The sequence below is a fragment of the Lactuca serriola genome, chromosome 4 (assembly GCF_051521515.1).
Source record: "Lactuca serriola cultivar US96UC23 chromosome 4, Lser_US96UC23_V15, whole genome shotgun sequence".
In the NCBI taxonomy this organism is placed as follows: Eukaryota; Viridiplantae; Streptophyta; class Magnoliopsida; order Asterales; family Asteraceae; genus Lactuca; species Lactuca serriola.
Window position 1 is genome coordinate 238,137,046 of NC_136411.1, and position 14,957 is coordinate 238,152,002.

The window sequence follows — 14,957 nt, forward strand, 5'->3', positions numbered from 1 at the left end:
CAATTGTAAATAAGTTTGAAATGTGATATACAGAGTAAAATGTACAGTGTAATAAGGAGTTTAAAACATATAAAATGTTTATAAAAATCATTTGAAGGAAACTGTTTGGTAAAACGGCTAATGTGTAGTAAATCATTTGAATGCTGCATATTAATCACATGTGATTGAAATAATAACTAGCATAATTCTACTTATTAATCACATGTGATTGATATAATAACTAGAATAATTCTACTTGTATCCCCCCCCCATAAAACATTTAAAAATAGTTTAAAACATTATTTAAGGGGTATGAACTCACCTACAGTAAGTGACTGGAATTGAACGGACTGTTATCGTAAGGAAGGATCGGGCAAGTGCTTGGTGTCAAGTGAAGACTTTAGACACACACAATGATCCTAATTACATATGAAGACATATGTATATAAATAATTAGTGATTAAAACACTAATTATACAAGTATAAACATTTAAACGCGAGGAAAACACTTTTGGTCAAGTGCTAGGAGGCTAATGGGTTGCGAAGGAGTGCAATGCCCCTAATGGGAGTTTATGGTCTAATGGCCATATGTTTTGGAGTTTACGGCCCAGGGGAGTAAACTCCTGGCCGTAAACTCTCAACCAAGTCTCTAAATGAAGCTTAGAATTATTACAACTCTAGTAGTGAATTGTTTCAAGGCTAAATCAAGTGTTTGGGCTTCCTATTAACTCCTTTGAGGAGTTTACGTCCCTGGGGCCATGTTCCCTTGGAGTTTACGGCCGTAAACTCCCTTGGGAGGGTGGTTATGGTGTTTTCAAGTCTCAAACATTTCAAGGTAATGATCTATGTTGGGTTCTAGGCATAAGGAAGGAGTTAGGGTGTCATTTGACCCCTTTATAGGTGTTTACGGCCCAAGAACTTGTCTTTGCCGTAAACTCCTTAATACATGTGATTCCTTATGTTTTCTAGGCGATAAACACTTTAGAGTACTTGTCCTAATTTAAGCCTAAGCCTTAGGAAGTGTTTCAAAGCATTTTGGCACCTAAACATGGAGTTCACGGCCCAAGAAGCTCCTTGGCCGTGAACTCACTTTCATCATTGTTTCTAATTGATTTTGGTGTCCTAAATATGAAATGAAGGCTTCTATTTCGAGTTCTAAAGCTTTGAGGGTCATTGGAAACCTTTAGGACCTTAAAATGGAGTTTACTCCCCAAGAACGTTCTTGGGCGGTAAACTCCCGAGTCTAGTTGTTTTGTTATGAAATTGATGTTTCTAAACACAATCTAAGCTATATAACATAACTAGATCGAAGTACTCACAATTTGGGATAAAAACCCAAAGATCCGTGAGAGAGAATTTTGACTTTTCTCTAATTGGAATTCAACTAATGAACTATCTGGTTCAGTTTTCTATATATAGTCCTGAGATTTTTGGCAGAAAATATTTCTATTCCTGGAACGAACTCTAATGTCCTAGAGTATTGGAATAACAGTGTTGCACAAAACCCTAGTGCACCCACTCTCCTAATATCTCCTTAAGTGTAATATCCTGAAAACTGCCAATCTTATACTCGAAATCTGAGTTTTCACTGTAACTATTCTACATCTATTGGCTTGATATGGTTTGTTCAGAATAGAAATTTCGGGTTGTCATATCATCCCCCTGTTGAAGGGAATTTCGTCCCGAAATTAGAATTTAGGCAAGGAAGTATGCACGAATGATCGAGTCGTGAGGAGGAAACTTCCTAATCGATTGGTTCTAGCGCACCTAAGTGAAATCGGGTTCTCGGTTGGCATTCCAACGAACCTTCACTAACTGGCGACGGCGTTGCTTCGTCTGCTTGCCCTCTCGGTCGAGGGTCACTACGGTTCTAATACGAAGGCGAGGATCTCGACGAGTGGACTTACAAGAGTCCTGACGGAAAGGTATGGTTTCACGATCGAGACGCGAAGAGTAGGATGTACGTTACTGAGTTCGCGGAGTAGGTCTTGTTTGTGCGAGGCACAGGACCGATTCTGATAAGAAGCTCGGAGGTCCTGTCTATCTTGGATTTAGCTTTCCACGCTCTACGAGGCGTATTAAGCCGTTCCGAGTGAGACTTCCTAAAGAATTTGGTCACTCACTGGGAATCTCCAAGGTTTCTTTTTCTTGTTTAACTTCCCAGACAAAGGCCACCCCTTGCTGGGTCAAAGTCGTACGGGTTTCTGTAGTTTGCGAGGAGTTCTGAATGAACTATGATAGTAGGTCGGTAAGACCTAGAATTTGGCGAAAGACTGTCGGCGTCTCTAGTATCGACAAATGCTCAACAGTTTTGACAAATTGAAAAAGTACTTAAAACTTCCCACATTACTAACAGTGTGTCATAGAAATTCGACTCTTCAATTTCAAAACTCATGCCTAGAGAACTTCGCTAAAAGTTCCTCTGTAGGGAATGTTTCCATGGGTTTTCTTCTTACTACGAGGGTAGATAAGTAAGTCATTACATGGAGAAATGACGAACTGATCCAAGTAAGAAAGATGTACCCTACTCGTTTAGCTCATGAAAGCTATGGGCGTATTGGTCCTATCCGAAGGGTATCACTACGGACTCGAAGTGTCCACATCAAGTTCAAGAGATAGTCTTCCGTACATCTCTCCCTAACACTCGAACTGGTGATATTCAGATCTCAGATCCATTTCTGAAAGTAATTCTTTCCTTGCGTTTGCTCAACCATTTCATCTATACGAGTCAGAGGTAACGATTTCTAATGAAAAATCTTGACGGAGTCCTCGATATTCGAGGTACATACGATGCAATCTGTCGATCTCTGGAAGAATAAGACCGGAGTTCTCCAGGGTGAGAAACCTAGTCTTCTAATTCTATTTTTGTGTAGTTCGTTAAGTTGTCCGGGTTGTTCTTGTATCTACGTAGGTGTTTAGACTATAGGGCGATCTGTTTACAAGGGTCGTACTGGGTTCTAAGTTTGTTCACATGACGATGCGATTACTCGTAGGCTTAGGCAGTTCTTCGTCCTGAAGTTCATATTAGGATTCATACCTGGTTTCACAATCACAATTTCGTGTATACGAGTCGTATATAATTAAGATTGAAAAGGTAGTCGAATAACTGATTCTTCTTTAAGCTCACATCCCATCGGGGAAAAAGAAGTTAAAGTGGAATCATCAATTCTAAACCTGTAGAACCTTGATTATATATCACTCTTGTGCATACATTCCTCAGTGGTAGATCAATCGTATGAATCCTTGGATTGAACTTGACGTACTGCACGAGTGGTACTTCGGGGGTTTCTTCGGAAAAGAAAAGAACTATGAGGTACTCCATGCGTGAGTACTTCGACGTTCTGATATTACGGCTTCGCTGGAAAAGCGATCTAGAAGAAAGAGATGTACGTATGAAGCTGTTTTTGTGAGGATCAAATTGAATCAAGTCTCATGATAATGACGGAATCATACTGAAACATAAAGACATTAGATTTGAACATAAGACGTTTTACAGACAAAACACAACCGTGCAACCATCAACAGAGTTCCTACAAGACTATTGCTGCTAAAAAGGTATACTATAAAAGACAAGTATATGCAGCACGAGCATCCCTAAACCTACGGAATCTCACAAAAGATAGGACTCTAGTTGCACTAGTTCGGGATAGTTTATAAGTCTGTTACACCGAAACGCCTAAATTACATTAACGTGGTTCCGGAGCAGGCTCTCCTGCAGCTGTGATCCTGAGAATTTTCCCGTCTTCGCCAGAGTTCTGCGTTATCGGGCAATCCTTCTTGAGGCATCCAATTTCACCGCATTGGTGACATATCTGGACAGCACCCACATCAGTGGAGGAAGTGAAGTGTCGAGTAGGAGTTATGGGGACACGGTTGCTTTCGTTGATCTTCCCTCCTGGGCAATTTCTGTAATAGTGCCCTGCCTCACCACAACTATAGCAAACTAGGCTTGCTCCAGTGGTGGAGGTAGTTCTACAGAAACGAGCAATGTGTCCCATCTTGTTTCAATTATTGCATTGCCAGGCTCGGCAAATTCCCTTGTGGTGGTGGTTGCACCGGTTACACTTCGGGAGTGTTCCTTTATATGGTCTGCTTGGTACTGGGATGGCAGAGGTTTCTACTTGTGGTTGTTGCCTGGCAATTCTCTGAAATCGTTTGCGTTCCACTTTGGCTTGACGTTTTCTTTTCTTTAACTCTGAGTTGTTGTTTTAGGTGGTGGCGACTGTTACTATTTGTTGATTCCTCAGATCATTAACGCGATCGGGATTGTCAACTCCTTTTTCACCCTTGTTTGCGTTGGCAGTGCTGCGATTTGCCAAGACTGCTGTCACGGCAGCCATCACGGCAGCTGTAACGGTGGCTTGAAAAGTAGCGGCGTCCATAGGAAAAGTAGAGGTCTCGTTGCTGGGCTGGTTGTTTCCGGATGACGACATGATCCCGTTACACGAAAGATAAGGATTTTGTGAGCGATTCTGGTTGAACCTAGATCTACTTAGATTGTTCAAGTAAGGAGTAAGAGTATGTTCTCGAAAGGTTGACCTACATCCCTACGATGCAGTCCTAGTACATAATGGAAGTGAGTTTGTAGAATGGTCTCAAGACGTTTGTCGTTCAAGCCGAGGGATCGATGGTTGGTGAATAACAGGATCCGACCACTGACAGAGACTTGGAATGTCTCCGGAGTTAAAATTACTATAGTCCAATGACTTGACTAAAGCAGGTTTCAGATAGACTCCAATGAAAGTATGATAAGAGTACTTGAATAAAGAATGACACAGAATCTAGCCGGCTGTCAATATCTTTGATATTCACGACGTAAAGATTCGGGAAAATGACCTTGTAAAGGTCTTACATAATATCCACAGAAGATAGTTCCTGACAGCATAAGGACCTAACTAAAATTACTTACAGTACAAGATAATTTCATAGAAAATGCCACATCAGGCAAAGACAGAAAACGATTACTTTCTAACAAGGGAAGCAAAGTAAAGAGTCTACTACTGACGACGGTCACCCCTCTGGTGAACTCTCAGTTCAGCCAGTTGACGTTCCATGTCAAGTAGGTGTCTTTCGTACACCCTTTGGCGTACTCGGAGCTCTATGACTTCGGCTCGAGTTTCAGCTAGTGTTTGCAGCAGGGTTTCATGGTTTCTCTCTGATCTCTCATGAGCATCTTCTAGACGAATGGTGCGGAGGGTATGCATTCTCGCATCGGCGACAACTTCGTTAATCTGATGTAGGGCTGTCCTGCCTTGAATCTCATTTTGGGCCACTCTGCGGACCAAGATTGGCAAGATTTTATCTGCTGAGCCCCCATTGCTCAGGTCGTAAAAGCTTCGGTCGCCATTAAATGGCATGGCTGATCTTGTCCTTGGCTCCATGTTTCCAAGCATTCCACTCACTCAGGGGGTCGGGCCATGAAAAGCCGAACGAGGGTTAGGAATTGGAAAAGGAGCTGCTCGGGGTAGGTTCTCAACCTCTGGTTCGGAGTTAGCATCATACGAAAGGTCTTCATCATGGTGATTATTCAAGGGGATAGGATGATCATTCTCTTGTTCTTCTCCAAACCAACCAACTATGACTTCATTCGGAAGATACTGGTTGCCGTGGGGATGGAGTCCAGCTATGTTTTCTATGCGAGAATTTAGGGTAAGAGAATAATTATTAGACGAACTATCTAGATAATTATTTAGAAAACCTTCATTAGTTACATCGCTTTTTGTGAAGTGCATACCAGCTATGTGTAATCTAAACAGGATAGACCTTCGAATAAGTGACCTTAACTTCGTATTCACACAGAATAGGGGTGAAGTAAAATTTCCACAGATTCTAAGTCTATAACATCCTAATTACATATAGCCTTAGTGTATCCACTTAGCAACTATCAACTTAGTAATGAAGATCCCGTTTTAGTTCTCAAGTATAAAGTACTTATAGTAACACCAAATACTCCTATAGTATTTTAATTTTAATGTTATGTTCTATTGTTCTCATTGTGGTAGGGTTGGTAAGATTTTAGCATTGTTGCAACCACATAATTAAACTTAGGCACATGCTAGTCAACCCTCGGATAATATAGGTGACCAGGCTATATCTTCCCAGTTTTGACCATATGTCTCTAAGCCCACCTGTGTTGCCCAACAATCGTAATTCTTTTGTACTGTCCTAATGACACTGATTTTAGTATGAATGCAGGCACATATACTTACTTAAATATTTTATTATTTAAAGTATAAACTCTTGGTCAAAGTATTTTTAATCCCTTATGTATTTATAGTTAGTATATCTTTTACGGGTTGATATACTTACTTCACTATAAACAATGCTCTGATACCAATCTGTCACACCCCAAAACCAAGAACGGCGGAAACGTTCTGGGGCGGAGGACGTCATGTACAGTATCACAACAATGAAAAGTAGTAAACAAGCAACAACATCATCCATTGCATTAATAATATAATTATTATACAAGTGTTCTGTCAAATTTTGATAAACACTAAAGCATAAATCAAAATGAAAGATGAGTCTTGAACAAGCTCCATCTTCCTTTCTCCTTGCATCGGTACCTGTCTATGATGACCTGAGGATACAAGTAATTTTGAAAGCGAGTATCAGCTTTGAAGCTGGTGAGATCATAAGTATTTTAGTGTGTAACACCGAAAATTTTAAAAAATTTATTTTTCACAATTCATAAAAACATTTCTCTTTTAATTTAATAAAACATCAATTTCAAATTCCAATATGTATCATACAAATCCCAAGATCACATAATTATATCAAATTCCTCCACGTGTGTACAGATCAAGCCGGCGCCTTCCCACGGTCATCGCCAGTACCTGAAACAACAACACTAACACTGTAAGCACGAAGCTTAGTGAGTTCCCCAAATTACCACACATAAAACACATATTAGCCACTCGAGGCCATAACTCTATGGGTCCGTGCACCCAACTCTGTGAACCCTCAGGTTCTAACTCTATGAACCTTCCGGTTCCAACTCTATAAACATGCACAGCATAGATCACATAGAAATAATGCAGTACAACACATAACAAGCACATAGCATACATACACTAACACATAACTCTGATTACCGACTCAAGGTAAAGTATAGTGAGAAGACTCACCTCGTGTGTCTCGGTATCTCACAATCCCTGGAAATCCCTCGTGCTCGATCCTCCGAGCTCAAATCCTCCTATAACATCACAAGGCTCTAATTAACACTTTTATCTATAAGGTTGACTACCCCTAAAAAGTCAACACAGGTCAACGGTCAACTTTGACCGGACTCGGCGAGTGCATACGGCAACTCGGCGAGTCTAGACGTTCTCACCAATTCTCTAGGATTCCCTTTCTACACGTCGAGTACTCCCCCCTGACTCGACGAGTTACACCTGGAAGAATCGCGGGGCCACCCCGACTCAACTCGCCGAGTCTCAAGAACGACTCGGCGAGTCCCAGCTCGACTCAGACCTCATGACAATCCTTTCTAACTCGCCCTGACTCACTGGGTCAACTCCTGACTCGTCTGGACCACTCACTGGCCGGTCCAAGGCAATCTTCAAACTACTCGCCGAGTCTGCTCATCGGACTCGGCGAGTCCATTCCATGCAATCACTCAAACTTGCTTCTAAGGTCAGATCTACTCCAACAATTCATAGATCTGGCCCTCCTAGACTGATTCATCACGTAAAGTCCCAGTCTTGATGCATGAACAACCTTTATATGACTAATTATGAAGAATCTTCAACAAATCTCACTATACAAGGTCATGACCTCCATTGCTCTCTAAAAAGCTTGAAGGATGAGGCTCTCTGGACCTCTATGGATCCAGATCCGAAGTCTCATCACAAGCATGGGACTATTTGGCCATCAAATCAACTCAACAAAGCCACAAGAAACCCTAAAATCGATTATACTTCACAAAACAGGAGATGGGTCGAAATTATACCTTTAGATTGAAGGGTCGAGCTTCCAATCCACCAAATAGCAGTCCCCTTTGCCTCTTCTTGGCTAGAGCCTCTTTCTCCTTTGCTAAACAACACACAAATGTCAAGAAATGCCTCCTTTCACTCTCAAATCGCTAAAGCACTTTTAGGGTATCTCTCTATGAAATGATGGATGCAAAAGACGGCCATAAGGCCCTTTAAATAGGTCCCAAACCCGAAAAATTAGGGTTTCATTAAACAGCGTGGACTCGCCGAGTCCATATCCTGGACTCGCCGAGTCCGAACGAATCCCGCGTCCAGAATCGCGACCCTACTCGGCGAGTCTGAGCTCCGACTCGCCGAGTCCCTTCTCAAAACTCAAAATTTTAAAACAATAAAGTACCTGGAGATCCGGGCTGTTACAATTCTCCCCCACTAGGATTAGACTTCGCCCTCGAAGTCTCGCTCTAAAATAACTCCGGATGCTGAGCCCGCATCTCGCGCTCCGGCTCCCAGGTCATCTCTGATCCCTTCCGGTGTTGCCACTGAACCAACACCAAAGGTACCTCCTTGTTCCTCAGAACCTTGATCTTCCGATCTCTGATGGCTACTGGTCTCTCGGCATAATTCAGGCTCGCATCCACCTGAATATCCCCCAATGGAACTACTGCCGACTCATCGGCAATACATTTCCTCAACTGCGACACATGAAAAGTGTCGTGGATTTGTCCCAACTCCGCTGGCAACTCCAAACGATAGGCCACCCGGCCTACCCTCGCAATCACGCGAAATGGCCCAATATACCGGCGCCCCAACTTGCCCCTCTTCCTGAATCGTATCACTCCTTTCCAAGGAGAGACCTTCAGGAGAACGAAGTCGCCGACCTGAAACTTAAGCTCGGACCGGCGTCTGTCTGCATAACTCTTCTGTCGACTCTGGGCGGTCAATAACCTCTGTCTGACCTGCTGAATCTGCTCTGTCGTACGAAGCACAATCTCGGTACTGCCCATCACTCTCTGCCCAACTTCTCCCCAGCAAATGGGGGTCCGACACCTCCTACCATACAACAGCTCAAAGGGAGGCATACCAATGCTCGAATGATGGCTGTTGTTGTAGGAAAACTCTGCCAAGGGTAGATACGCATCCCAGCTACCCCCAAAATCCAACACACATGCTCGAAGCATGTCCTCAAGCGTCTGAATCGTCCGCTCACTCTGGCCGTCTGTCTGGGGATGATATGCGGTACTAAAATGCAATCTAGTACCCAACTCCTCATGAAATTTCTTCCAGAATCTGGAAGTAAAGCGCACATCACGGTCTGAAACAATCGAGATCGGCACCCCATGCCGAGATACCACTTCTCTCACATATAACTCTGCCAACTTCTCTGCTGAAGAACTCTCACTGATGGCAAGGAAGTGAGCGCTCTTCGTCAGCCTATCCACAATCACCCAAATTGCATCGACTCCTCTGGCAGTTCTCGGCAATTTGGTGATGAAATCCATAGTGATCTGTTCCCATTTCCATTCGGGAACCTCCAATGGCTGCAACTTGCCATGCGGTCTCTGGTGCTCGGCCTTAACCCTACGGCAGGTCAAGCACCTCTCAACAAACCATGCGACGTCCCTCTTCATACAGGGCCACCAATACTCTCTCCTCAAATCCAAATACATCTTCGTAGCCCCCGGATGGATCGAAAATTTCGACCGATGTGCCTCCTCCATCAAGGAAGTGCGCGAACCACCCACAAACGGTACCCAAATCCGACCCTGAAAAGTCATAAGCCCTCGCCCATCCGTAACGAATCTCGAAACCAAACCAACGACCCGTTCTCTCTTCTGCATCTCCGGCTGCACAGCCTCGGCCTGTGCCCCACGGATGGCATCCAATACCGGAGCTACCAGGGTCAACCTCAAACATACATCTCGTAATGGAGTGCTCTCCGCCCTGCGGCTCAACGCATCGGCCACCACGTTGGCCTTGCCCGGGTGGTACAGGATCTCACAATCATAATCCTTGACCACATCTAACCACCTCCTTTGACGCATGTTTAGATTGTGCTGATCCATCAAGTACTTCAGGCTCTTATGGTCCGTGTATATCGTACACCGAACCCCATATAAGTAGTGGCGCCAAATCTTGAGGGCGAACACTACTGCCCCCAACTCTAGATCATGCGTGGGATATCTTGTCTCATGAGGCTTCAGCTGCCTCGATGCATATGCTATCACATGACCCCTCTGCATCAACACCGCACCCAACCCTAAAATCGATGCATCACAATATGCTACAAAATCCTCCATCCCTTCCGGGAGAGCTAATACTGGGGCTTCGCACAACCTCTGGCGAAGTGTCTCAAAGGAGGTCTGCTGCTCGGGACCCCAAGAGAATGCAACACCCTTCCGGGTCAACCTGGTGAGTGGCACTGCGATCTTGGAGAAATCCTTGATAAATCTCCGATAATACCCTGCTAATCCAAGGAAGCTCCTGATCTCAGAGGGTGATTTTGGCACCTCCCAACCCATCACCGCCTCAACCTTGGCCGGGTCGACCAGAATCCCTTCCTGGTTAACGAGATGTCCTAGGAACTGGACCTCCCGTAACCAGAAATCACACTTGGAGAACTTTGCATAAAGCTCCTCCGATCTCAGTACCCCAAGGACCTCCCTCAAATGTTCCTCATGCTGCTCCCTAGATCTCGAATACACCAGAATATCATCGATAAATACAATCACCGACCGATCCAACATCGGCCTACATACCCTGTTCATGAGATCCATGAACACTGCCGGGGCATTGGTGAGCCCAAAAGGCATCACCACAAACTCATAATGCCCATAACGCGTCCTGAACGCTGTCTTCTGAACGTCCTCATCTCGCACCCTCACCTGATGATATCCCGACCTCAAATCGATCTTGGAAAACCAAGATGCTCCCTGCAACTGATCAAATAAATCGTCGATCCTCGGCAACGGGTAACGGTTCTTGACCGTCAGCTTGTTCAACTCCCGGTAATCAATACACATCCGGTGTGAACCATCCTTCTTCTTGACAAACAGAATAGGCGCCCCCCACGGCGAGCTGCTTGGCCGAATAAATCCCTTCCCCAGCAACTCCTGAAGCTGCGAGGATAACTCTTGCATCTCTGGAGGTGCAAGACGATAAGGCACCTTAGCTATAGGCGCAGCCCCCGGAACTAAATCAATACCAAACTCTACCTGCCTCACAGGAGGTAATCCCGGCAGCTCCTCGGGAAAGACATCTGGAAACTCACATACCACCGGTACTTCCCCAACTGAACTCGGTCTCTCGGAAGTCGCTCGCGTATCCATCACATACGCCACAAAACCCTTACAGCCCTGCTGAAGACACTGTCTCGCCCTGGCGGCCGAACAAAAGGCTGATCCCGAACGGGTACCCTCACCGTACACCGAAAGAACTCCCCCACAAGGGTCTCGTATAGTCACCAGCTGACGCTCACAGTCGATAATCGCGCCGAATCGGCTCAACCAGTCCATGCCCACAATGACACAAACATCGCCCATCGCAATAGGAATCAGATCAATCGGAAACTCAACCCCGAAAATCTCTAGCACACATCCCCGGAAAACCTCTGTGGCACAAATCACTCTATCATCAGCTATGGAGACTCTCAGAGGCCGACTCAGTGCCTCACGACTAGCACTGATATACTGGCTAAAGGCCAAAGATACAAAAGACCGACTCGCACCCGAGTCAAATAACACTAAAGCAGGTACGGAATTCACAAGAAAAGTACCTACACATAACATAATATAAGCATAACATCATATATCAAAATAAATACACGAAAGGAAACATACCAGCCACAACATCGGGCGCGGCGCGGACCTCCTCCGCAGTCAACTGGAAAGCTCTCCCTCGAGCTCTCGGCGTCTCGGCCTTCACAGGCCGACTCTCTGTAACTCTGGTGGCGGCAGGAGCAGACCCCTGAGATGCTCCGCGCAACTGCGGACACTCGGCCTTCCGGTGTCCAGTCTGGTTGCAGTGAAAGCACACTGCAAACCCCTTGGGGCAGTCCTTGGCCATGTGCCCCTCCTTGCCACATTTGTAGCAAGACCCAGCTCGGCAGACTCCGTCATGACCCTTGCCGCACTTTCCGCAAGTGCGACCCTTCAGGCTCCCTGGTCGGGGATCAGCAGGCTTGGCCCGCTTGGCGGCCGGCTGCGACAATGCCGGTCGCCGATCCCTCCCCTGAGACTCCGCCTCCTCCCTGGCCTGAGTCTCAAGCTCAATCTCCCTCTTCCGGGCATTTGCCTGAAGCTCGGCAAATGTTCGGTACGAGGAGTTCGCAGCGAACTCCCGAATATCCCTCCTCAAGATGCTCAAGTAGCGGCTCATACGTGCCTGCTCAGTGGACACGTGCTCAGGGCAGAACATCGCCCTCTCGTGGAACATCCTCGTGATCGCTGTAACAGACTCAGTACCCTGCTTGAGGGTCAGAAACTCCTGTGCTAAACGCTCCCTCTCCACCTGGGGAACGTACTCATCACGAAACATAGTGGTGAACCTCTCCCAGGTCACCGCAGAAAGCTCAGCAGGCGAATAATGCGCTGTCACAAACTTCCACCAGTCCTTCGCTCCCAAGCGAAGCTGGTTCAGCGCGAACCGTACCTTCAAATGCTCAGGAGACGAGCAAGTGAAGAAACACCCCTCAATATCAGATATCCACCTCATAGCTGCCACCGGATCCTGTGTACCATCGAACTCCGGTGGTTTCGTGTTGCTGAACTCACGGAACAGCAACGCATCCCCACCCTGCGGCCTCGCAGCAGCAATCGCTGCGGTAGCCGCTGCAGCAGCGGCCTCAGAAAGAGCGGCATAGCGCTCATCAAACGTCTCAATCAAGGTGGTCTTTATAGACCCAAACATCTCTGGTATCTCTGCCCTGATGGCCGCAGCCACCTCCTCCTGAATGATCCGGCGGATCTCCTCCTCACTGGTACCACTGCTCTCGGGCATCAAACGTGTCCTCACCATGATCTACCTCTGAAATGCAACATACGATAAATTAGAATCCACACGGGTATGCTCTCACTCGACAACTCTTTCTCCTTGATTCTTGGCATTCCAAAGATTCTGACTTGGGCTGCACACCGCTCCGGTGCTTCCAGTAGTACGGGCCCAATACTACTGTTCGCACCGCACCAGAATACACTCCAAGTCCTTCTCTTCGGATCCCAGGTCTCAAGTACCTTTTCATGCATAGACTACTCTCTAATAGATCTCTCATAAGTCCCTTGCTGCTACCTACTCACTCTCAAGCATCTCATAGCAGCTCACCTCTCCCTAGGCTAAGGCATCACACATCAGGCCACTCTAGTCCTATTAGCAATACCTAGCCTACTCTAGCATGCGGATACATCATATCAATATGAATATCACATAATACAAAAAGGTATTTTGGGAAATCACCGTTCGGGCGCTGACTGATCGTACACACATCTCTTGCTCTGCGTTTTTCGAAAATCTTTTACTCTTTTTGGAAAATACATCTCAAATCCTCAGTTTGAGTTCAAATACGCCCGAAAGTGTACTCGAATCCCTCAAACCAAGGCTCTGATACCAACTTGTAACACCGAAAATTTTAAAAAATTTATTTTTCACAATTCATAAAAACATTTCTCTTTTAATTTAATAAAACATCAATTTCAAATTCCAATATGTATCATACAAATCCCAAGATCACATAATTATATCAAATTCCTCCACGTGTGTACAGATCAAGCCGGCGCCTTCCCACGGTCATCGCCAGTACCTGAAACAACAACACTAACACTGTAAGCACGAAGCTTAGTGAGTTCCCCAAATTACCACACATAAAACACATATTAGCCACTCGAGGCCATAACTCTATGGGTCCGTGCACCCAACTCTGTGAACCCTCAGGTTCTAACTCTATGAACCTTCCGGTTCCAACTCTATAAACATGCACAGCATAGATCACATAGAAATAATGCAGTACAACACATAACAAGCACATAGCATACATACACTAACACATAACTCTGATTACCGACTCAAGGTAAAGTATAGTGAGAAGACTCACCTCGTGTGTCTCGGTATCTCACAATCCCTGGAAATCCCTCGTGCTCGATCCTCCGAGCTCAAATCCTCCTATAACATCACAAGGCTCTAATTAACACTTTTATCTATAAGGTTGACTACCCCTAAAAAGTCAACACAGGTCAACGGTCAACTTTGACCGGACTCGGCGAGTGCATACGGCAACTCGGCGAGTCTAGACGTTCTCACCAATTCTCTAGGATTCCCTTTCTACACGTCGAGTACTCCCCCCTGACTCGACGAGTTACACCTGGAAGAATCGCGGGGCCACCCCGACTCAACTCGCCGAGTCTCAAGAACGACTCGGCGAGTCCCAGCTCGACTCAGACCTCATGACAATCCTTTCTAACTCGCCCTGACTCACTGGGTCAACTCCTGACTCGTCTGGACCACTCACTGGCCGGTCCAAGGCAATCTTCAAACTACTCGCCGAGTCTGCTCATCGGACTCGGCGAGTCCATTCCATGCAATCACTCAAACTTGCTTCTAAGGTCAGATCTACTCCAACAATTCATAGATCTGGCCCTCCTAGACTGATTCATCACGTAAAGTCCCAGTCTTGATGCATGAACAACCTTTATATGACTAATTATGAAGAATCTTCAACAAATCTCACTATACAAGGTCATGACCTCCATTGCTCTCTAAAAAGCTTGAAGGATGAGGCTCTCTGGACCTCTATGGATCCAGATCCGAAGTCTCATCACAAGCATGGGACTATTTGGCCATCAAATCAACTCAACAAAGCCACAAGAAACCCTAAAATCGATTATACTTCACAAAACAGGAGATGGGTCGAAATTATACCTTTAGATTGAAGGGTCGAGCTTCCAATCCACCAAATAGCAGTCCCCTTTGCCTCTTCTTGGCTAGAGCCTCTTTCTCCTTTGCTAAACAACACACAAATGTCAAGAAATGCCTCCTTTCACTCTCAAATCGCTAAAG

The 14,957-nt window shown here is 45.5% G+C and overlaps 1 protein-coding gene across 1 annotated transcript; it reads right to left on the bottom strand.

Moving 5' to 3' along the window:
* Positions 1-7,924: 7,924 nt before the first annotated feature.
* On the bottom strand, positions 7,925-14,068 carry LOC145099249 (uncharacterized). The gene is made up of 4 exons (XM_079036839.1): positions 13,996-14,068; positions 11,750-12,935; positions 9,830-11,685; positions 7,925-8,008 (listed from the first exon to the last, which is right to left on the bottom strand). Exons 2-4 carry the CDS (start codon positions 12,924-12,926, stop codon positions 7,925-7,927), a joined length of 3,117 nt encoding a protein of 1,038 aa, XP_078892965.1. The 5' UTR covers positions 12,927-12,935; positions 13,996-14,068.
* Positions 14,069-14,957: the final 889 nt, after the last annotated feature.

Excerpts from the sequence above, each read along its gene's own strand:
- LOC145099249 (XM_079036839.1), bottom strand. The coding sequence starts at position 12,926 with ATGGTGAGGACACGTTTGATGCCCGAGAGCAGTGGTACCAGTGAGGAG. Across the intron at positions 11,686-11,749 it reads CGCGCCCGATGTTGTGGCTG|GTACTTTTCTTGTGAATTCC; the intron begins GTATGTTTCCTT and ends TGTTATGTGTAG. Across the intron at positions 8,009-9,829 it reads AGAGCACTCCATTACGAGAT|GAGAAAGAGGCTCTAGCCAA; the intron begins GTATGTTTGAGG and ends TGTTTAGCAAAG.